A 23076-nucleotide genomic window follows, 5' to 3' on the forward strand; every position below is an offset into this window, starting at 1 on the left:
GTCTCACCGAGATGGGATTGCAAACTCTCTGTTTCCCTTTCGTAACTTTTCGGTCTCACCGAAAGAGCGAATTGGTTCCACCGAGATTGCAATGTAAATTCAGTGTTTCCCCTTTGTAACTTTTCAGTCTCACCGAAAGAGCAAATCGGTCCCACCGAGTTTGCCTGACCAACTCTCTGGTTAGCTGATTACCAAATTCGGTCTCACCGAGTTTGTGTAATCGGTCTCACCAAGATTACGTTATGCCCAAACCCTAACCATATCGGTCCTACCGAGTTGCATGTCAGTCCCACCGAAAATCTCTAATGGTCACTAGGTTTACATTTTCGGTCCGACCGAGTTTATTGATTCGGTCCCACCGAGATTGGAAAACTATGTGTAACGGTTGGATTTTGTGTGGAGGCTATATATACCCCTCCACCTCCTCTTCATTCGAGGAGAGAGCCATCAGAACACATACACCATTCCAACTCATATGTTCTGAGAGAGAACCACCTACTCATGTGTTGAGACCAAGATATTCCATTCCTACCATATGAATCTTGATCTCTAGCCTCTCCAAGTTGCTTTCCACTCAAATCTTCTTTCCACAAAATCCAAATCCTATGAGAGAGAGTTGAGTGTTGGGGAGACTATCATTTGAAGCACAAGAGCAAGGAGTTCATTACCTACACACCATTTGTTACTTCTTGGAGAGTGGTGTCTCCTAGATTGGCTAGGTGTCACTTGGGAGCCTCCAACAAGATTGTGGAGTTGAACCAAGGAGTTTGTAAGGGCAAGGAGATCGCCTACTTCATGAAGATCTACCGCTAGTGAGGCAAGTCCTGTGTGGGCGATGGCCATGGTGGGATAGACAAGGTTGCTTCTTCGTGAACCCTTTGTGGGTGGTTGCTTCTTCGTGGACCCTTTGTGGGTGGAGGCCTGTGTGGGCTCGCGCAACCGTTACCCTTCATGGGTGGAGCCCTGTGTGGACTCTCGCAACCGTTACCCTTTGTGGGTTGAAGTCTCCATCAACGTGGATGTAGGATAGCACCACCTATCCGAACCACGGGAAAAACATCTGTGTCTCCAATTGCGTTTGATTTCTCCAAACCCTTCCCTTTACATTCTTGCAAGTTGCATGCTTTACTTTCCGCTGCCAATATACTCTTTGCATGCTTGCTTGAATTTTGTGATGATTGCTTGACTTGTCCTAAAATAGCTAAAATCTGCCAAGAACTAAAATTGGGAAAATGTTAAGTTTTTATTTGGTCAAGTAGTCTAATCACCCCCCTCTAGACATACTTTCGATCCTACACCATGCAAGAATAATATAAGTATATGTATAGATTTCCATGAACATGTACCTTGTCTTGCTCTCCAATCAAACTAAGGACGATGTTTAGAATGTTATACCGGCTATGCTTCGTCATATTCTTAGGGCGATAAATAAATATCGGCCACCTCCATAAGGTGTTTCATGTAGAATTCATCGACCAAAGCATGTATAGCCGAAATAAACAAATGAAATGACAAATCAAGAATTTCGGCTGTTTGGATCAGCAACAAACTTGTAGCTAATCAAATGTATAGTGATTTGGTAATACCCTCTCATGATATAGAAGCTTATGTTGCATCCATGGATGAAAATAAATCCATGGAGGGTAATTGATCATACCTAGGGATGAGTTCCATGGCAAAGGCATCAATGGCATGGTTGAAGAAAATGGATGATGTGCTAACCGAAGATTTTGATGTTGTGATGCACTTCTTCGGCTTAATTGGTTGTTGCTTCCATATGATGGTTGAAGGGCCAAATAACTAGTAGTAACATGGCCAATTCCCTTATCCATCGGCACGTTTGGATTAACATACTGCAAGTTATTTGCCGATAATTAAAAACTTGAAACACTTTGTTGCATACCATTGGAAGTTCTTACATAGGGTGTCTCAACTTGATTAACCGAACTCATCATGTTATTCATCGGCATATAAATTTGTGGGGATTGCCGATGCATGGGAGTTGGCATACATATGTTGCATGTTGCTAAAATTATATGAAGTAGAATCATGGAGATTTTGTTGCATAGGCCCTTGCACATAATTAGATGCATGATTGATAAAGCTAGGGCTAGCCGATACATTATGCTCATTAGATGATCTAGCAACAACATACACATTATTTGCATCTACATATGTGAATTGGGTATTCATATTACCTTTGTAGATTGCAAACCCTAGATGACGATCTCTTCGTAGCAAGAACGGGCCGGAGACCGTTCAAAGCTTCGTCCCCAGCGGAGTCGCCAAAAAGGGTGTTCGCATACGAACACGTCACCGTGTACCTCCAACGCCGAGGGTGATGCACCGCAGCTCACGTCGAAGGAGACCTGACCGGAAGCGCGGTACGCAAGCAATTCGGCGGGTGCTTTTGAGGACCCGAAACCCCCACGTGCCCGGGAGGGACCCCATCAGGGCGCGCGGCGGCTATGGGCTGCCCTAGGTCGACCTGATCGCCCCTAGGGCCTCGAGGTTCGTCGCCCTGCAACAAGAAGAACGAACGAAGAACGACGAAGAAGAAGAACAAGGGAAGGAGATAAAGGTAAATGTAAAAGATGATAGATTGATGTGTTCGACTGTGTGTTGTTCAATCGGCCGTCACCTCTCATCAATTTATGAGGCGGCTGGACTTCCCGTACAAGAAAAGGACTAAAATTTCCGTCCAAAACATCAAAAACCCTAACCTAACTCGGACAGGAATCTTTGGTAATCTCCCGGACCATCTCGGTCTCACCGATTGGTTCGTTTCGATCCCACCGAGTGAACGTTGCCAACTCTCTGTATCCTTCTGTAATTTCTCGGATCAACTCGGTCTCATCGATTGGTTTGTTTCGGTCCTGCCGAGTGAACATTGCCAACTCTCTGGTAAATTTTCGGACCAACTCGGTCTCACCGATCAAATCAACTCGGTCGGTCCGAAATGACTCTGCAGGTTCTGTTTCTGACCTTGTTTTGCCTTCACAGGTTGCATATAAACTCGGAGTAAGACGATTTTTATATTAAAATCAATCGTTTCAACGAGACGCACAACTTTCATGTTGGAACAGTTTTCATAAGAGGCCATCTTAACTAAGTTTTATGCATTTCTTTACTCTGGTGTCAACATGAGCATCTCTGAACTTGTCATAACTTTTGAGTCCGAGCTCCGTTTTAGACCATCTTCATATCCATCTTGATCTTCTCGAAGAGAGAGATTTCAAGGTGACTTCCAATCATAAGTTTGAATTGGTCTTGATATAACCTATGCTAATTTTATGACCGTGCCAATTTTGAGCGTCAACAAGAAGACGATGGATGATCCATTCGTCCATGTGTCAGCGTGCATGCCATGCAACGTACGTCTACTCTTTCTCTTGGGCCTGCCCACGCGGCGTACCTACAGTACACACAAATGCAATAAGGTGCTGGAATCATTCAAAAAACGTAATGTATAAACTGGCTTATTGTGTGGCTTATATCTACCTACACACACAAAAAAATACCATTTCAAGAAAGAGAGACACACAAGGAAAAAAAGATTGTAGCAGTACGAAAGTCAACGATTTGAGTTTCCGGCTCCGGGTTTGGTTTGCTTGATCAGAGCAACTCTAGCAGACCCCGCAAAAGCTCCAAACCCGTAAAATTCCGGCGAGTATGTGGGATTGGCCCAATTTTCTGGCCAGAACAGAGTCTGTATATTCGCCGACGCCATTGCTGAGCGGAGCTTGCGCGAGGAGGCGGAGCGCCGGCGCCACCACGAGGAGCTCAAAGACCTCGTGTTCCAGCAGGCGGTCGCAGCCAACCTCGCCGCCAAGGAGAAGGACGACGAGTGGCGGCGCATCCGCGAGGAGCAGAGGGAGAAGTACATCGACCTCGGCAGCTCCGGCGAGGAGGATTGAGCTCCTCCACGGCGTCGTCCATGGCCGTGAGCTCGCCGCCGTAAGATCCCCACCCCCTCTAGTACTAGTACTGATGTAGTATGTAGTATGAACTAGTGTTTGTAGTGTTTGATCATGTAATATATATAGTATGTGATGAACTACTATGGTGCAATTTCTTCTGCGAAACTGTTTTTTCAAATTATGCAGTTTCATCTACTGTTTCTGATCGGCCGCACTCATTCTCGACCCGCAAACGAGATCTTCGTCAAATTGCAAACATGTTTAACGGGTCGGGATTTTGCGGGGTCTGCTAGAGTTGCTCTTAGTTTGGTGATTTTCAGAGGAGAGAGAGAGAGACCGACACGAGTAGCTACCAGCCAGGCTCCTCTGTCTCTATATCTCAGATTGGACTTTGTTTTTCCTAGTTTTTAGAAAATTGACGTATAATATGTATATAGAAATGTATCCTTATATCCTAGTTTTTAGAAAATTGACATATCCAACGTATCCCCGTAATCGTGTATCCGATATGTATCCAAGTATCAATGCAACGTAGGTTACACGGTGGAGCTTATCGGTCCTTAAGTCTCCTGAAGAAAGGAGATCGTTGGAGCACATGATGTCATTGCACGAACCAAGCGTGACAAAGAAAGCATGTCAAATCGGCAATTTCTTCGATGTCATTGCTTCAAGTATGATGGTGGCTTCAAGTCCGGTGGAGGCGACCTTGGCAAAGCCCTGGGTGACGGCGGAATAATGATGGCGGCGGAACTCCAGTGGCGCATGTACGGACGAGGGCCAACGGAGAAGAGGAGGGGACTAGTTGGACAAGGAGGGAGTGGATATGGACGAATTGGCGTGGGCCCTAGTTGTCACTCCGACGTGGTAGCCATGTTTGGGTGTCACATATCCATCCTAGATATGAGCCAGATATGAGGAGTGTCGGTCAGTCCAGACGTTTGTGCCGGATATGAGGCGTGCAGTTGGGTGATTTTCTGTCCATGCAGTAACCGGGCAACACGCCCACGCATTTGGACGCATCTGGGGTCCGATTGTAGATGCTCTTGAACAGACTATCCTGACGCCACGCCGCAAACTCCTTTCACTCTTTTCCTAGCACTAACTGCCCAGCCAATCATTTTATTTTTCGAATTTATAGTTGTCAAGTAGCTCATTTTCTCTTCAGTCAACAACATACCCTCTCTACTAATTTCCATCTGTCAATTAGTTGTCTATGGACCTGTGGCCACCTACCAGCAGAGGATGTCGCTGGTTCAGATCGAAGTGACCTTAACCTGGATGCATGCATACGCATGCGCCGTCCGCCAGGCCAAATCGGTCAGCATTTTGCCATTTGTTTCTTTTGTGACTGGTACATTCATCCTACCTGGTTTTTTTTTACCTGAGTTGAAAGATGAATTTTATCCTCACTTGATGTGATATACCGATATTTCATATTATAGTTACCACAATATATCGATCCACTGACAGTTAATCCAAATGGATTGACCGGCCACATCAAATTTACCACCTTGCATGTGTACGTACAATCTTGTCCCATATCGAATTTGGACTATGTGTCTCTGCATGGATCTTGTCCATGTCTAACCACCAAATTCTAGCTGGATGTTCATCGATCGTACATGCATGATATTTTTTTGTTGAAGGGATCGTACATGCATAATATCTTGAGAGGATCGCATCTTTCATCAAGATATTCATAGGATAGATTGCATGGTCGGTTTTTTTTTTTTTTTTTACAGCAGATTGCATGGTCGGCTTGATTCCTCGACTTACTAATTTTCTATCTTATATCTTTATCTGGCTATTTTTTGAGACGTGAAAATTTCATTTTATCTCATGGAGCGGTTTGCGAAATGTTTATGGTGGGTGCACTTAAGACCATGGTATAGCTTAATTTGCGGGTTTAAAATTTTCTCATGCTCTCCAACGGTTGACACCATTTATTAAAAAAAATTGAGTCTAACACCATTTATTAACGAATGGAGACGATGGGCATATGTGGACAGGGGAATTATTTGTTTGTGGCGTGGAGATCCGTCCCGTCGGATGCTCAAATGGTCAACACCATGTTGAATAGTAGTAATATGGATCAATCATCCGTAGTTTTCTCATTATTAATTCTGGTAGGAATTATTGGTGTATCCAATCATGTCACCTTGCTTGCACACATGAGCTAGAATATAGCTAGCCACACATCTGGCCTGACAAGTACGCATAGGATAATGCTATTCTGGACACAAGTACGCTCATTTGTAGAACTTGGCCAAAATAATCCATTAAAAAAAGTATGAAAGGAAATCATGCATTTATATATTGTTTTGCAAATCAATATTAATAACAATAACTTTTTTTTTGCAACGCGAGTTAAAATTGTAGTGTAGTTTTTCATGTGGTAACCTATTTCTTGCGATTTTTATATGATCATGACTGGTTAATATGTTTTTTTCTTGAAAATTTCAAGAGTAAATTCCTATTTTCCATAACTTTGTGTGTGATATCAACAAACGCACTCGCAGTGTGTGTGCATCCAGTTGCAGAAAGAGATTTTGCTGAGGTGACTTGGTGTGCTCACATACCAGCCTCTACAAAGTTAGATGACTTAACTTAGGGGGCGTTTGGTTCGTGGGCAAGGTTAGCTGGCTAAGGATATACCTAACCACGTGGTTGGGGATATCCTTATTCTCGTGTTTGGTTGCAAATTGAGAGGTGGTTAAGGGTAGCCAATTTTATGTTTGGTAAGAAGGATGGAAGATGGATATCTTATAATTTGAGTTCTTTTTTGTAAATAAACTAATTATACAAAACATATATATCATTTTTTGGGAGGGGTGAGAAAAGGAAGGAAAATGTTTCCCTGGCTCAGGAGGGCATCGCGCGTGGGTGGTTGCCACCATCCGCCATAATTTCGCGGCTCCCCTCAGCCAGCTTTTGATGGAATATTCCCAGGTATCTGGTTATCCTCAGCCATCTTCGCTCACAAACCAAACGAGTGGTATCCCTTCTAAAACTGGCTATCCCTATCCCCTGGGTGGTTATCCTTTGAACCAAACGCCACCTTAGAGGATATCAGTCACCTGTGCACCTTGCTTCACTAGAAAGATAATCCCTACTCACTAAGATGAAGTGCCACCTCAAAATGTAATTCATTGGGCGAAAGTAAATTTGAAAGTGGCAATCATTTTCTATTCAGGAGTGGAACAAGCGTAGATTTTCATGTAGTTATAAATATTGTTTTACAAAAGAAAACATTGGCCATTATTTTCCGGAAAGTAGGATTATTAGAAGGAATCATAAAATATATTGATGGAAGAAATCATAAAGTATAATGGTTTTTAAAGGAATCCGGATTATTAGAAGGAATCATAAAACATATGAAACATAGTAATAAAATTTATATTGAGATTCCTGGACTTCTGAACGAGCATTGTCGCTGCTAGAATGAGCCACCATCGTCACTTTTTTTATCGGAGCCGGCATGACCTTGTCGATGACAGGCGAGAAGCCATCATACACACATGCCGCTCAGGACCAACGCACTGGAACCGCAGTTGATTGACGTAGTTAAATGCTTGATTCTGTCTAATGATCCGGCACTAAATCTCGCCATCGTATGGACAAGAAAAGATTCTAATAAATTAATAACCGATTAATGAACGGGAAGAAGAAAACATATACTAATTGGTTAATGAGTGAATTGGAAAGAAAACGCCGTGAATAATCGCGTGCGGCATCCTCACAGGATATGCGGGCACAATCAAATAATTCAGGCGGGCAGCAGCGCAACAAGTTTGATTTGATTCATCATGGAATAATGGCTGGGTAAGCTGGACACGTAGGTGCGTCTAGTGTGGACAAGAGAAGGCAATGGATGATCCATTCGTCCATGTGTCAGCGTGCATGTCATGCAACGTCTACTCTGTCTCTTGGGCCTGCCCACGCGGCGTACCTAGGCTACGCTAGGCACAAATGCAGTAATTTCTTTCTTTCTTTCTTTCTTTTTTTTGTGGGAGGCACAAGAATCATTTTAAGAAAGCGAGGCACACAAGAAAGAAAGAAAGAAAGATTTTTTTGGTAGTAGTACAAAATCGATCGATCAATCAATCGTTCGATTTCGGCGCCGGGTGGTCAAATCCTCATCTCCTATCTCCTCAATCCTTGGCTTTGCTTGGTTTGGGTGGTTGGGTGATTGTCAAGACTCAAGAGAGAAGAGAGGAGGAGGGAGACACCGACGACACGGCTCGGCTCTCTCTTTCTTCGTCGTCTTCTTCTCCCTTGTCCCTTGTCCTACTCCTATTTCTTCCCTGCCCTGCTCCGTTGCTCCATTGCTACTCCTATTTCTTCCCTTGTCCTACTCCTATTTCTTCATCTCTCTCGCAGTCGCCGGCGACAATCCGAGGCCAACTAGCTAGCTGCGAGGCTGGGTAAGTTCCTCTTTCTTTCTTCTTTACAATCTACTCTAGTAATTACTACTACTAGTAGGATAATAGACAGAGTACATGGACATGGACGGATGGGTTCATTAACCAATTGAATTGATTGATTTTCTTTTTGTCGCTCTAGGACGGATGGGTTCCCCTTTTACTTCCTAACTCTGTTCCATAAATGTACATACATACACTCTGAAACTTGTACTCCGAATGAACATGATGAACATTCCTCATATTTTTTTGGTGCTGCAGACAGAGTCGATTAATTCATTCATATCGATGACCTTCTTCTAATATATCTTCCACTTCCAGTTTACACAAGCTTGGAGGGGGGGGCAATCACGCAGGCAGGCAGGAAATTCAGAGATAGTACTACATCATTCTTCAGCCTGCTTAATTTTAGCAAGGGGGGCACCTGAGCTTAATTTCAGTAATTTGGCCATGAATAACAATACGCTCATCATCACCACCAGCACCAGCAGTATCAGTAGGTATGTGTGTCTGTCATCTCATTTTCCCTCCTAATCCTGCATCCCTAGCAGCCTAGTAGGTACTCTATTTTGGTTCTGAGGCAAAAATATACATGTACCTGTATCTGCTGCTGCTGCTGCTGCAGGGATGGCAGCGTCGACGGTAAACCGAACCGTGTCCATTTCCTGCTGCCGGCGTACCAAACCACGGTCAAGCAACCTGACCACTCTGACGGTGCCACTGAATTCAATAACCCTGAGGAGGGTGATGCCGTCTGGGTACCGCCAGAGCCGGCCACCAACGATGATGATACCAACCATTTGGGCGTGCACACAAATGATGATGATGACGACGACGATGATGAATGGCATGATGGTATCAGTTGGGGGCAGCCAAGCTCCAGTGACTCTGAACCCAGCCCAAGTCCTAGTCCCAGGGAGGACCGGCACACCGGGATGCTCAAGGCCATGGACAAGCAGCTAAAGATGCTCACAACCCGATTCCTAACGTCTGCAGGCATATCCTTGCCCCACGAAGATGACGGCGGCGAAAGCTGGCTCGACATCGTAACCGCCCTGTCCTGGGAGGCTGCTCTGCTCATCAAGCCTGACGGCAAAGCCGGAAATGAAATGGACCCTGGGTCTTATATCAAGGTCAAGCGCGTCGCCTCCGGCACCCGCCGACAGTGGTAACTAATATATACCATCCTCCTAATTACAAGCCATGTATGCTGATCGACACCGGATCGTCACTGCGGCAATAGGGTGCTCTGATGGAGCTGTTTGTGTCTTGTACTCTTGTTTGCAGTGAGGTGATCAACGGGTTGGTGTTCAGGAAGTATGCAGCTCACAAGCACATGCCCACCAAGTGCCACAACCCCAAGCTGCTGCTGCTCGGAGGCACCCTCGGGGACTCCGATGTCGGTCTATCATCATTTGATTCCATGGGGCAGGTTGGAAGTGCATATATATGATTTTTCTTCAAATACTGAATCCGCATTTCTACTGTCTTTTTTTGTATGTCAGAGATGATTTATGCTCTTTTCTGAAACACAACTTGAGGGTTTTTTTTTTGTATGTTCTTTAACAGGAAAAGGACCATTTGGAAAAGGCCATCAGCCAAGTGATGGAGAAATGTGCTCCAGATGTCATCCTGGTGGAGAAAACAGTTTCACGGGACATACAGGAGCTTCTACTGAACCAAGGTGTCACTCTGGTGCTCGATATGAAGCTCGACCGGTTGCAGAGAATTGCTCGCTGTTCTGGATCTCCTATAGTCTCTGTCTTAGACATCATGACCACGACGAAGCTGAAGCAGTGCGACTATTTCCACATAGAAAAGATGGTGGAGGAGCATAACAGTGCCGGTGATGGAGGGAAGAGGACATTGAAAACATTGATGTTCTTGGAAGGCTTTCCCAGGCCGTTGGGCTGCACGGTAGGCGTGCTTTGTCTATCATATAGAAGATTTGTTCAGTGTCAATATTATCATACATAAGATTCATTCATGTTGAATCTATTTCATGAATCCATTATAAATTTTGCTTTCTGTAGATATTATTGCGAGGAGCAAATAGCGAAGAACTGAAGAAAGTCAAGCAAGTCATGCTCTACACCGTGTTTGCAGCGTACCACCTGGTTCTTGAGGCATCCTTCTTTGAAGATCAGAGGGTATTCTTGAATGCTCCAAACTCTGTTGGTATGAAGGAAGGGCCATCATTTCCTGTCAGTCATGCAGAGAATGGTGTCAGGTATAACAGATCCGTGGAGCACATTTCTGATGCAGAGGCAAGTACTGCTCATTCTGCAAATTCAGATGCCTTACACTCACCGACGGATGGCTGCTCGAGTGGGCTCACGGAGGGTGCAAGTAAAACCATCCATTCAAATCATGCACTTCCTTCTGAAAAAATGCTAGTAACACCAGTCTCGGGATCACTGAGAGGATTCATCGATAAATTCCGCCATCAGAATATTTATCTACCTGTCACTTCTCAAGAGACAGCTGATCACCAGAAAGAAGGTACACCTGAGCTCAATCAAGAAGTACCAAGTGAAGGTCTTCATGCCATGGTAATGACTGATGGACCAGTTGATTATTCCGGTGAGTACACGGATAGTTTAAAAGATTTCCAGAAACAAACAGATCAGCAAATGATGCTGGCTGGTCATCCAACAATTGGAAAACATGAGCAATTGTCAGTTGCATTTGAAAATGAGGAGCAACACAGCACCCCTTACAGTGAAGAGAAAACCTTACACATTGACGAGGCTGATGACGTGTTGGATTCTCAAAGCATACTGATTTTGATGTCTAGCCAATGCATCGCAAAACAGGTCATTTGTGAGCAGAGTCATCTGTCCCGTATCAATTATTATGGAAATTTTGACGTCTCCTTAGGACGATATTTGCAAGACATTTTGCAGAATCAGGTAACGCTCTTGTTACACTACCCCTCTTATGTTGAGCAATCTAGATAATATTTTCAGGGATAATTTATTTTCACTGGTAATCTCCTTCTACTACTGTTTTCTTTTTGTACATGACTCTTTTAATGAAAAGAATCAGTAGGGATCCTTTCTTACTGTTTACTAAAAAAGAAGATGATTTATTGTTTAACATTATGCCAGCTGCACAAATTTGGTACTTACAACTGCTCATGATTCCTGAATATTTACTTGTGGCAGAACCTAAGCTGTTTCTCATGCGGAGAGCCTCCGGAGGCTCACATGTACTCTTACACCCACCGCGATGGTAACCTGACAGTTCTTGTGAAGCGTTTGCTGCCTGAGCATCGCTTGTCTGGTGAATCCAAAGGAAAAATTTGGATGTGGACTAGATGCCTAAGATGTGAGCAGGAAAGCAGAATATCCAAATCATCTCGAAGAGTGATGATGTCGGCTGAGGCACGGAATCTCTCATTCGGGAAGTTCCTTGAACTCAGCTTTTCAAGCCACTCTGCTGATAGAAGGCTATCAGTGTGTGGACACTCGGTGAACAGGGACTGCTTGCGCTTTTTTGGGTAACGCACGCACATCCTTTAGCATTTTATTTGAAATGATTCAAGAAGTTATTTTATGTTTGTCTATAATTTTTTCTCTTGCAAAAAATAATATTGATAAATTTTCTTACTTCTGGTTTGGGGTCTGAACTTTCAGGCTGGGCTCCAAAGTTGCAATGTTTCAGTATTCATCAGTCGAAATATACAACGCCTGCAAACCACAGCAAACCCTTGAGTTCCATAATCCCAGTACACATGAGTTGTTCGAGCAACAGGGAAGAAATGTATGTACAGTTTTTATTTGGTTCTTTTATTTTTATTTCATGGTCACCTTATATACCAACCTTCTGAATTCACTCTAATGCCTTTGTCGTGTTCGTTTAGGTTCTTGCCAGAGGAGTTACCATTTTCACTGAAGTTGAAAACATAATAGAGCACATGAAGAATCAGTTTCCTGAGGTGGTGATCAACTGCGGCACCATCCTTCCCGTTGAAGAGTTTTCTCAACTCGAAGAGATGTTGGTTAATGAGAAAGCCGAGTTTGTGGTAAACTGCATGCCCCTTTTTCTGTTACTTTAATTTAATGAAGTTACTCATGATTTCTGGTAATTGCTATTTTTCTGGTTGTCCATTGATAATTTGATATCATCATGCAGGATTTTCTCATGAAGGCTGTTGATCGGCATGGGGTGTCTAGGTCCTCGGTGCATGAGATTCTTCATGTAAATTGGCTCTATCAGGACCTTCTGCTTGGACAGTATGTCTGGGACCGTCGGTTGCATGGACTTCTACTTTGTAAATCTGCTGGAAAAGAAAGAATGAGTAACAGCATGAAGAAGGTGACTATTGAACTTACTCATGACCGAACGGCAACTGGAGCCGAGGCCGATGATATCGCCGAGGAAAATGGATCTATTGAGCCAGTGCAGTTTGGTGAACTGGGGGTGAACAGACATTCATCAGCAGTGACTGATGAAACCCATCAGGATAGGCACTATGAAAAGCAAGCTAGCGCACCGTCCAGAACATCAGGTATATTGGATGCTCAGGGGCAGGGAAATGGTCCAATGGTACAACGTTCGATATCCTTTAAGCAAGAGCCACTTGGTATTCAACAATTCAGAGTTTCTGAATGGGAGGACAGGGAGAAATGGGTCTGGAGTCCACTTAGTGAGTTAAGATTGGCTTACAGGCAGGAGCTTCAGGCCGGATGTGTGGAAAAATTTGAGCTTGTTAACCGCTACTCGCCATCTCATCTGCCACCCTTGCACAAACAATCTGCTGAAGAGGTGCCCTCTCCACGGTTCGTCGTTGGTCCGGGTGGCAATGTCTTGTCTGTGTCAGAGGATGAGATATCCAGCATAATCTCCCGTGCTCTCACCATGTCCGAGGACCGCCGCCACCTGCTGGATTCTATTGTCGAGAGTCATGCATCAGACACTACTAGCATGTTATCCGAATCTTCCTCTTCCGCCTCTTCATCATCCTGGTCATCTGAATCTTCAGATTCTGAAGCAGGCTTTTTGTCCGACGAACTGTACAACTACGACAGCTCGCTCCTGTCATCCTCCCTCCATCCGGAGATATCTGTCAACGGGAAAGCAAATCTCAAAGGAAAATATTCAGTTATATGTGTGCACGCTAATCAGTTCTACACTCTTAGACAGAAATGCTGTCCATCTGAGCTTGCATACGTCGCTTCCTTAAGCCGATGCAAGAAATGGAACGCGCAAGGCGGAAAGAGCAAGGCTTTCTTTGCGAAAACAATGGATGGCAGGTTCATCGTCAAGCAAATACAGAAGACAGAGTTCGAGTCTTTCATAGAGTTTGCCCCGGATTACTTCAAGCATGTTTACCACTCTCTCGACACCGGGAGCCAAACCTGCCTTGCCAAAATTCTAGGCATCTATCAGGTATTTTACATCAATATATGGAGCATGATTTCCAAAAAAAAAAAAAAAGTCTTCTGTTGTGCATGTGTTTTTACAGTGTGAGCGTCCCTATTTCAGGTTAAGCAGATAAGGCATGGCAAGGAAGTGAAGATTGATCTGATGGTGATGGAAAATCTCCTCTTTGGACACAATGTGTCACGGATATACGATCTTAAAGGTGCGGTTTTCTCTCGATACATAGCTGACTCGAGTGACCCTCACACTGTCTACTTGGATCAAAACTTTGTGGAGGACATGCGTGTTTCTCCAATCTATATTGGTGGAAGAACAAAACATCTCTTGCAGCGGGCGATCTGGAACGATACATCTTTTCTCACGGTATGCATTTACGTCGCATGAACCACGGGTAAATTAGTCATGTTTCTATCAGCATATGGTTTAACAAAAAATATTGTGCTTGCAGTCAGTTAATGTTATGGATTACTCTCTACTAGTGGGAGTCGATGAACAAAACCATGAATTTGTACTTGGCATCATCGATTACCTGAGGCAATACACATGGGACAAGCAACTGGAGACATGGGCGAAAACTTCTCTCGTAGTGCCGAAGAATGAGTCGCCGACAGTGATTTCACCCAGGGAGTACAAGAAAAGGTTCAGGAAGTTCATGGCCAAGTATTTCCTAACGGTCCCAGATGATTGGACCACCGCGAAGAAGAGTTCAGGGACCTGTAAATATTGCACTCGCGGCAACTGTAACTTGTCAAAGATCGACAGCCAGAAGCCTCAACTTCGAGCCGAGTCGTGCTCTATCCAGTGAAGAACTGCTCTCGCCGTTATGGAGTTCATCTCCAAGCTTACTTTTAGCTATTTTGCAAGCAGTGTACATGGGATGGGTGTGTGTATTCACTTGTAAAGTTATCCAGAGTTTGCATCTTTTAGGCAAACTTTTGGGGAAAGTGAGGTCCAAAATACATGTACCACTAAGTTTTATTGCTGTAAAATTCACAATCAGTAAAGTGAAATCACATAATTTGTAGATCATTTGTTTAATTCTTTACATTCCCGCATAACTAAATTTTGGAAGTGGCTTAACCTTTATGTTCCTAAGTCCTTTTTTTTCAATCAGAGACAATGCGCCATGGAATTTCGATGCAAACACGACTCATATCATAATGGCATCAATATTCATACCAGCAGTTCAAGGTCTAAACATATGGCAGCAAAACAAGAAAACAGAAGCACCATCCTAATCGCATGAATTGTCCTGGGGGGGTTTGATTAAGTTGATAACTAGCAACCCTATGATAACTAGTGACTGAACAAACCCTCACAGTTTGCCTGAGTACAACATATGCAACTTCACAAGAAAGTGTTGCCCCCCTACCAATTTACTGGCCTCCCTCAACTCAGCATCTGTGTCCCAAACTGTAATGTACCGTCAACCGCTGAAATGAACGGCTCTTGAATATGGGAGTATTCCCTTGCTAGACCTTATCTTCCTTGTCGCCTACAAGGGGGAGCATCTCCACCCGACTTCTTGGTGAGTTCGTTCCTTGGCTCCCCAGGAGGGCAGCAGCCTGCTGTTGGGAGATGAGATGCCTCACATACCCATAGAAAGTACAGCCGACGAGCGTGATTGCGCATCCGATTGCATTCATTGGGGAGATCGGGTTCCGGAAGATCAGCCATGAGACCAATACTGCAACAGCAACCTACAGCACAATGTGCAGGTTTTAGAACCAGAAGAGAAACTTGAGGGAAGAAAACATAGATAGTCCACAATTGTCTTACTTTAAGGTTGCCAGCAACATTGAAGGTCACTGCGGTGGTTGAATGGATCACATAGAAGATGGAGAAGTTGAGGCAAAACGCAAGCACCCCTGAGCCTAGGATGATAATCAACGAAGAAAAAACAGAGTCGTGTGTGTAGAACCAGTCGATTACGCCACCTCCCTCAAGCAACATTGCTGGCAGAGCCAGTATCATGGTGGCAAAGGGTGCCATGTAGTACACTGTGTTAATGCTGTAGGAACAGAGAATACTTAATAAATCATCAGACTGAGGCAAGAACTTACATGACTGAACTTGGCAGTAACACTACATTAAGAACTAAATCTTGTGATCCTCTAACTTGAAAAACAACTAATCATTTTCGGAAGAAAGAAGATAAAATGTTCTAAAATTACGTATGCCAGACAACAGCAGTTGCTAAAGCATCAGACATCACACAACGAGATGAGCATGTACCTGTCAAATTTGTATCCATGGAGCAGGGACTCTGCCAAGATGGTCTTTGTCGACGTGGCAAGGCAGCCAATCATGGCAGCACAGAAACCGAAAACGTTGAAACTAAGCTCTGTCATTGAGGTCAGAAGTATTCCCCCAACTATCGGGACCAGCGAAGCCCATATGCGCCACTCAAAGTGCTTGCTCCAAACCAACCACTGCAGAATAACTGCATCACACGGAATCGCCAGAAAAGTTGTTATAGGCAGCAACACCACAACTCTACTGCTTCTTCGTGAACAGGAATAATGCAGGCAGTAAGAGCACAGAATGACGGTACCATACCTGTGGTTGCAGGGGTGAACGATTTGATAGTCTGCATGAAGGAGACCGGGATGTAGCGCAGGCTGACATTCCCGAGCACGATGTTCATGCAGAACACGAATGACATGGGGAAGATCCTCTTCCAGCGGTCCTCGGGCTCGACCTGAATCAGCGGCTTCGCCTTGAGCACGTGGATCGCGACGTAAGCCCCTATCGAGGAGCATATGAAGTGGACGCAGGACACCGTCAGGGGGAACTTGAAATCCAGCTTCTGCAGAAGAAAACATAAGGGTTAATGCCATATCAGCAAACAAACACATTGCTCTCCACAAAGGAGGTCATTGTTCTTAATAGTTCATTCCATTTTCGCGTCGAGAACACGACGCTGTAAACCAAGAGCAAATCGAGTCCCGGTTACAGGTGCAAAACATTGCTACTAAGGATTACATACAGGATGTGGTGAGCTGAAGTGCTGAAGGGGACAACATCTCAAAATTAGACTGAACCACTAGGTCCAGTGAATGAGCTGGGCTGCTGAAGGAGGCAGCTCCCAGTCCAACGAAGAGGATGTGCGCTTCTTGGAGTAGTATGAATCTATGGAAACCGCAGAAAGGGAGCACCTTTTTTCCCCCATTGGGGGCAAGGAGAGCCACGCGTTGCTACGAATTGCTCCTCCTGCTCCTTGTGGGTGTGGCCGACTCGCATTAGCACCAAATCAGGTCGGAAAGCGGGGCGTGGCCGTGTCCCGACCCGCAGATCCGAGCAATGGAGACGGCGGGCGGCCTGGCGGCGGCGGCGGCGAGATGAGATGCGAGAGGGGGAGAAGGGGGCTGTTACCTGGAAGATCCACTTGTTGATGATGATGACGGTGACGTTGAAGCCCCACCACTGGAGGATGGCAAGCACGGCTCGCATGCTGCCCAGCCCGCCGCCGGCGGCCGACTCCATCTCTCAATCCGGCTCCCGCGTGGGCTGAACCAGCCGAAAGGTGGCCGGACAAGAGGCGGCCTTTCTCCTCCCCCCGGCCGCGGTTAGTAGCTGAACCAGCCCCGGCGGAGGAAGGCGGCGGCGGCGGGAGGGGGAAGGGGAGAGGAAGACAAGAAGAAGGCCGCGTCAGTGGAGTAGGAAGGGGAAGGAGTAGGAGAGAGTAGGAAGGGGAAGGGAGGAAGCTGCCGCTCTGAAATCTGAATCCAAATGGATCTCTCCTCTCCTCTCCTCCGTATACCTAAAATCCATTGATTGGTGGGTTGATTGAAAGATACAGTACCACGAATACTTTTCTCCTACTACCTTTACAATTTCTTTTCCAGTTATTAAGATGTTTCTTATCTTATAAATAAATAAATGGTGTTTTTGTTAGGGAAAAGTCTAAAAAAAACCTTGATTTTGTTCTCCAAGTCTGAATCAAACCCTGAACTGAGAATCCCTGAAATCATCACCCTGTGTTTGTTAATCCTGGTTTATCCCAGCCCATTAGTGCTAATAGCTGGTTTGGGCGTTGGGATTGCTGCCGTGGCTGGGATTAGGGTTAACTGGACGCGACGATGGACTGACAGCGGGCCTCTTTGGATACTCACATAAGGTGCAGCGGCAGGGAAAGAACAGAGCTTCAGCAGGGGAACCAAATTAGGGTCCGTCAGTAGGCTGGCTGGCGGCGGCGGCGGCGACGGCGGAGGCGGCGGCGACGGCGATGTCTTCCTCCTCCCGTGCGTCGTAATCAGGCGGAGGTCGCGGGCGTAGGGCTCCATCAAGGTCGCCCGTGCAAGAAGCCTCCTCCCTGGAAGATACTAGTGTTGCGTCCATGAAATTGTGAGCTCCCAATCTTCTCTACCAATTCTTCCTCGTCCTTCTTTCCATTTCTGATGGTATGAACACTCGAATCAGAGGCTGGTTGTGGATTTTTTTTCAGTGGCATAGTGATCCCTGCTCCCCATTCCTTGCAGAACTATGGCTCGATCTCAGGGCTACAATCAGGAGGTTTGAAGCTGCAGGTGGTGATGACTGGCAACCATGATTGGAACAGCGCCAAAGAATTGGAACAGGGGATGAACTGAGTCAACAAGTTCTAGAGAAGAATGCAGAGATTGAACCAAAAATGTTATTGGCAGGTGTATTTACAGGATTTGTACTGCATTAATAGCTAGAAGAAGAATGTGATGCCAAAATCTTGTAATGGCTGAATGATGTAATGGTTGGATGATGTAATGGTATTCCATACTACTATTTATGTGGTAATTGATGGTACATTTCTTTAGTCTGCAACTTGAGAAAACAACAGGAAGTGCTACTTATGTGATATGTGCTAAATTTCTGGTAACATATCACATAAACAGTAGGTAAATTTGTGAGAACATATCACATGTTCTCAACAACATATATGACATTTCAGCTTACACAAACACAGTTTGAGTAAACCAAAATAACAAGTAATTTATTAATATGCTAACAGAGTGACATAACCAGCAAAAGGACATAACCAGAGTGACATGTCTAGTAAAATCACTAGTCCAGAGTGAGAAAATCACTAGTACAGCAGTTTAGTTCCATATTTTTGCATAAGTTCAGCACACAATAGGTACTATATGACCAGAGTGACATAAGGAACAAAAGGACATAGCAGTTCAGTAATATGCTAACAGAAAATCACTACTCCATCATATCACATCTTTGATTTTTTTTCTTGGATTGCACATTCTGTTTTTTGGTAGCCTTCCTCTTCCCACCATTTGATCCTGCTTGTGCTTGAACTTCTCCAATGCTTTTAGCTTGCTGGCTTGATCTGATTTGAGCATCAGTGTTTGCTTGCTGTTAAAAAAATATGAGAGTACATAAGCATGTGAATGCACAAGTGATTAAGAAAAAGCAAAAGCATTTGAAACAAGAAAGTGAACTTGTATTTACCTCGGATGACTTCATTTTCCTGCCTGTTTTCTTCAGGAAGGCATTCTTCTTCTTCCCCTTTTCAGGATTATTCTTGCAACCTGTCTTGTTATGCCCCTTGTGGCCACACATGCTGCATGTAATTTTAGTGCCATGCTTTGACATTTTCTTTCCTTTCGGTGCTTCTCCCTCTTCCCTCTTCCTGTCATTATTCCTAGGCCTACCTGGCATACACACATACCCAGGTGCTTGTGGTCTAGGTTTGTCAGAGATAGGCCATCTCTCTTGTCCTTCTACTGGCTCCAAGCAGTGCTCATATATCTTCTTAAATTGCTCAACTGAATAGCATTTATGAATGAAGTCAGCTATGTTTCTTCCACTCTTGTATATGGCACTGATGGCATGGCAACAAGGCAGCCCTGCCAGCTGAAAGTAACCACAAGAGCAAGTCCATTTGTCCAAGTTCACTGTATAGCTCCTTCCTCTGCCACTGACATGTTTCACCTCAAACCCTTCCTTGCCATTCCAGAGCACATCACAGAACTGAGTCATTTTGATGGCCACCTTAAGCTTCTTGAAAATGTTTGGGCATATATCACTAGATGTCCACTTTTCACTTTTGCTCCTATTTTCTTGGACTCTAAGTGTCATCTTGTGTCTAATCTTCTCTAGCATAGAGATGATAGGATAGAATCTGGCCTCAACTATAGCATTGTTGAAGGACTCACATAGATTGTTATCGACTGAGTCACAAAGGGACCCAACAGGAAAAAATGCTCTTGCCCAATGCTTAGGCTCTGTCCTCATTATGTCCCTTGCACCTTCAGGTGTATCTTGAGCTAACTTGGCCTTCCTATACATGAAATCTTCTCTGTTTGCAGCCTTGGCAATTGCCCAAAATTTCTTTTGCAGAGCATGCTCTCTAAACTTTTTTTTCCAGTTAGCATAGATGTGTCTAGCACACATTCTATGTTGTGCCTTTGGTACGTAGTTTTGCATTGCACTGATAAGGCCCTACATTCAAGTTGCAAAAAATATATTACAATAGGTAGATAGGACAAATTAACCTAGCCTACAAAAGTGTACCTAGCATAAAAGTGAGTAGGTCACGCTTCGTCAAGGAGAGTGAACCTAAGCAACCTACCATAAACTAGTAATTAACAGGATATCACTAACAAGTAAATAATTAACAAAAAGCCAATATGGACAACTATGTGAACAACATACCTCCTGTTGATCTGAAATGAACACCCATCCTTCACCTTGATCAATAATATCCAAGTCCTTTATCAAAAGGCCAACAAACCACTCCCAAGATTCACTAGTTTCTTTCTCCACTACTGCCCAAGCTACTGGATACATTTGATTATTAGCATCTCTACCAATAGCACATAGAAGCTCACCTTGACATGCTCCTTTGAAAAAGCAGCCATCAAGCCCAATAACTCTTCTGCAAGCTTTAAAACCCTTTTTCATAGCATTGAAGCATACATAGAAGCTTTGGAAAATATTTTGATCCATGTACTTAGGGTTCAAGCCAACAAGGATTGTGCTCCCAGGATTGCTCCTAAGTAGTTCAAGCTGGTAATCGAACACCTTGGTGTACTCATCTTTCAGTCCGGCAAGTAGCTTCTCTGACACTATCTTCTTAGCAGCCTTGCACTTTGATGTTGAAACATCCGCAAAGAAATCTTTCAGAACCGTGGCTTTAATGCTATCAATTTTCCATGTCGGATTGGCTCTTAAGATGTGCTCATATCTCCTAGCAATAACTTTTGCTGTGACAAGGTGATTGTCTCTGTTAGGTGCACACTCATGTTGATCTTCATATGTGATCACCTGAAATCTAGAACACCTGCTACTGTAAGCACCATATATAGTCCACGGACATCCAGGCCATCCACACTTAGCCCTGATCCTCCCTTCTTCTGACTTCATGAAGTTTATACTTCTAAATGTCAGAAGTCCATATTTTATTAGTGCCTTCCTCATCTGTTCCTTGCTCCTGAAAACCATTCCCAAGCAGAATAGTGGAATATCTACCTTAGGGTTATACCTAGGGAACTTAGTTTTCCTCCTAACAAATTCTCCTTCATGATCACTGTCCTCATCATATGAGTAATCTTCATCATCTGAGTCAAAGTGGTCTTCTCCTACCACTTCTTCCACATGCCACTAGATCTATTGGAACAACACCAGATGGATTTCTCTGAGCCCATCTCTTTGAGTCTCTAATTCTCTTCTTAAAAGCCTTTGCTTGTTCCCTTAGTTCCACATATTCCTCTTCCAGTCCACTGTCATCACTTCCTGCCACATAATCACTGTCATCCTCCTCACTGTCTGAAACTGCAGAGCCATTGTCATCATTGTCATGTTCCTGTGTTTGTTGAGCTGCTGCATGCCCACTATGTATTACTGGATTAATGACCTGAGAGCTATGTATCTGAACCTGAGAACTTTGTGTCTGAAATTGAGAACTCAGTATCTGAACTTGCGAACTTTCAGCCCTCTGTTTCCTACAGAAATTGTGATTTGTAGGGCTGCTAATCACCTGGGTAATAACAACACTCTCATTTGGTTCGAGCACATTTTCTGTTGCGGTCAATGATGATGGATCCACACTAATTATTTGCACATCATCCTCTGCAGTTATGACTGCATCTGGTTCTACATCAGTCTCTCCTTCTAAATCATTGTCCATCTCATTTTCAAAATCACTACCACTGTCACTTGCACTCTGATCATCTTGCTCCCCAAAATACTCCACATAGACCTCAGCCACTCCTCCATCAGTTATATATTCAGACATCTTCATCAACCAACATCATCACACAAAAATAATAAGCCATCCACTAGTTTTTTACCGGGCATCAGGAAGTGAATCTTCATACTTTCTTTCACTGGTATGTGATCACAAAGAAAGCCTTTGATCTCTGGCAAAGACAATCTATCCCTTTCAATCTCTGAATTTGCTTCATCTCCACCAACATAGTCTAAAGTAGGCCCAATTCGAACAAATTGGCCACCAAAATGAAACCGCACATGTAGTTTGTCGCAAGGATCCATGATGACATGAGGAACCTGCATTGCCACAGATTTTTTGATAAAATCAACGAGTGATACATATTCCGAACTAGATGTAAGTAAAAATCTATTGTTTCTGCACAAAGTAAATGCCCTAAAAACCAGATTGTTCTGCGCCCAGAAACCCTAAGCAGAGACAATCTTTGGTGAAAAAAATAAGGACGAGAAGACGAATAGAAGATGGAAGGGGATTACCGGAGAATTTTCCGGCCGCCGTGATCGTCTTGCCGTCCCTGCGATCAATCAGTGCATGTACGCCATTGCCGCTGCAAGCAGGGGAAGGAACGGGTGACGTCCAGGGAGAGAAACAGGGGAGGGAGCAGGTTCGTGGTGGGGTTTATGAGGACGGTAGGGCCCATAGTCCGTCCATCATGGCGTCCAATTAACCCCTAATCCCAGCCACGCCAGCAATCCCAACGCCCAAACCAGCTATTAGTACTAATGGGCTGGGATAAACCGGGATTAACAAAGACAAGGTGACAATTTCAGGGATTCTTAGTTCAGGGTTTGATTCAGACTTGGAGAACAAAATCAAGGTTTTTTTTAGACTTATCCCTTTTTGTTAACTCAAAAAATGTAGCACTAAGTGGATATTGTGGCACCATAAATAACTAGGATGCACAAGGCCGACAACAACTCACGCGCATGAGAACAACAGAAACGCCGGCCATCCACGACAAAGTCGTATTAAGAGGTAAAATGAACTATTGATATTTTCCTGTGCATTCTGTTTGTCATGGAGAAGAAAAATACATCTGATGACCTTTGGTTCGCGCCAAAATCTTTGGTGTTTTCGAGACGGCACCGGGACCGAGCCGGAGACGGGTTGACATGGTTGCCCATAG

At 44.3% G+C, this 23076-nt stretch overlaps 3 protein-coding genes across 3 annotated transcripts; 1 reads left to right on the forward strand and 2 right to left on the reverse strand.

The window, feature by feature from the left end:
• The first annotated feature begins 8016 nt into the window (after positions 1–8016).
• On the forward strand, positions 8017–14758 carry LOC123191243 (putative 1-phosphatidylinositol-3-phosphate 5-kinase FAB1D). The gene is made up of 12 exons (XM_044604054.1): positions 8017–8344; positions 8663–8841; positions 8967–9509; positions 9629–9773; positions 9911–10258; positions 10375–11253; positions 11509–11843; positions 11980–12106; positions 12207–12368; positions 12479–13735; positions 13832–14092; positions 14178–14758. Exons 2-12 carry the CDS (start codon positions 8792–8794, stop codon positions 14532–14534), a joined length of 4464 nt encoding a protein of 1487 aa, XP_044459989.1. The 5' UTR covers positions 8017–8344; positions 8663–8791; the 3' UTR covers positions 14535–14758.
• Positions 14759–14882: 124 nt separating this feature from the next.
• LOC123191246 (UDP-galactose transporter 1) lies at positions 14883–17449 on the reverse strand. Its single transcript, XM_044604056.1, has 5 exons — positions 17105–17449; positions 16289–16538; positions 15965–16172; positions 15509–15740; positions 14883–15429 (listed from the first exon to the last, which is right to left on the reverse strand). Exons 1-5 carry the CDS (start codon positions 17213–17215, stop codon positions 15202–15204), a joined length of 1029 nt encoding a protein of 342 aa, XP_044459991.1. The 5' UTR covers positions 17216–17449; the 3' UTR covers positions 14883–15201.
• Positions 17450–18749: 1300 nt separating this feature from the next.
• LOC123191244 (uncharacterized) lies at positions 18750–21167 on the reverse strand. Its single transcript, XM_044604055.1, has 3 exons — positions 20375–21167; positions 19169–20161; positions 18750–19072 (listed from the first exon to the last, which is right to left on the reverse strand). The coding sequence occupies exons 1-3, from the start codon at positions 21161–21163 to the stop codon at positions 18914–18916; spliced, it is 1941 nt and encodes a 646-aa protein (XP_044459990.1). The 5' UTR covers positions 21164–21167; the 3' UTR covers positions 18750–18913.
• Between the last annotated feature and the right edge of the window lie 1909 nt (positions 21168–23076).

Source organism: Triticum aestivum, chromosome 2A (genome assembly GCF_018294505.1).
Source record: "Triticum aestivum cultivar Chinese Spring chromosome 2A, IWGSC CS RefSeq v2.1, whole genome shotgun sequence".
Lineage (NCBI taxonomy): Eukaryota > Viridiplantae > Streptophyta > Magnoliopsida > Poales > Poaceae > Triticum > Triticum aestivum.

What these genes read in the sequence shown, in the direction of transcription:
- LOC123191243 (XM_044604054.1), top strand. Translation starts at nt 8,792, where the DNA reads ATGAATAACAATACGCTCATCATCACCACCAGCACCAGCAGTATCAGT. An exon ending in CATTTGATTCCATGGGGCAG is followed by an intron (nt 9,774 to 9,910) that starts GTTGGAAGTGCA and finishes GTTCTTTAACAG; the next exon opens with GAAAAGGACCATTTGGAAAA. An exon ending in AAATTCTAGGCATCTATCAG is followed by an intron (nt 13,736 to 13,831) that starts GTATTTTACATC and finishes TCCCTATTTCAG; the next exon opens with GTTAAGCAGATAAGGCATGG.
- LOC123191246 (XM_044604056.1), bottom strand. Translation starts at nt 17,215, where the DNA reads ATGGAGTCGGCCGCCGGCGGCGGGCTGGGCAGCATGCGAGCCGTGCTT. An exon ending in GTTCACCCCTGCAACCACAG is followed by an intron (nt 16,173 to 16,288) that starts GTATGGTACCGT and finishes CGTGTGATGCAG; the next exon opens with TTATTCTGCAGTGGTTGGTT. An exon ending in ATGTTGCTGGCAACCTTAAA is followed by an intron (nt 15,430 to 15,508) that starts GTAAGACAATTG and finishes ATTGTGCTGTAG; the next exon opens with GTTGCTGTTGCAGTATTGGT.
- LOC123191244 (XM_044604055.1), bottom strand. Translation starts at nt 21,163, where the DNA reads ATGGTTTTCAGGAGCAAGGAACAGATGAGGAAGGCACTAATAAAATAT. An exon ending in TCATTTCAGATCAACAGGAG is followed by an intron (nt 20,162 to 20,374) that starts GTATGTTGTTCA and finishes ACTTGAATGTAG; the next exon opens with GGCCTTATCAGTGCAATGCA. An exon ending in GGAAAATGAAGTCATCCGAG is followed by an intron (nt 19,073 to 19,168) that starts GTAAATACAAGT and finishes TTTTTTTAACAG; the next exon opens with CAAGCAAACACTGATGCTCA.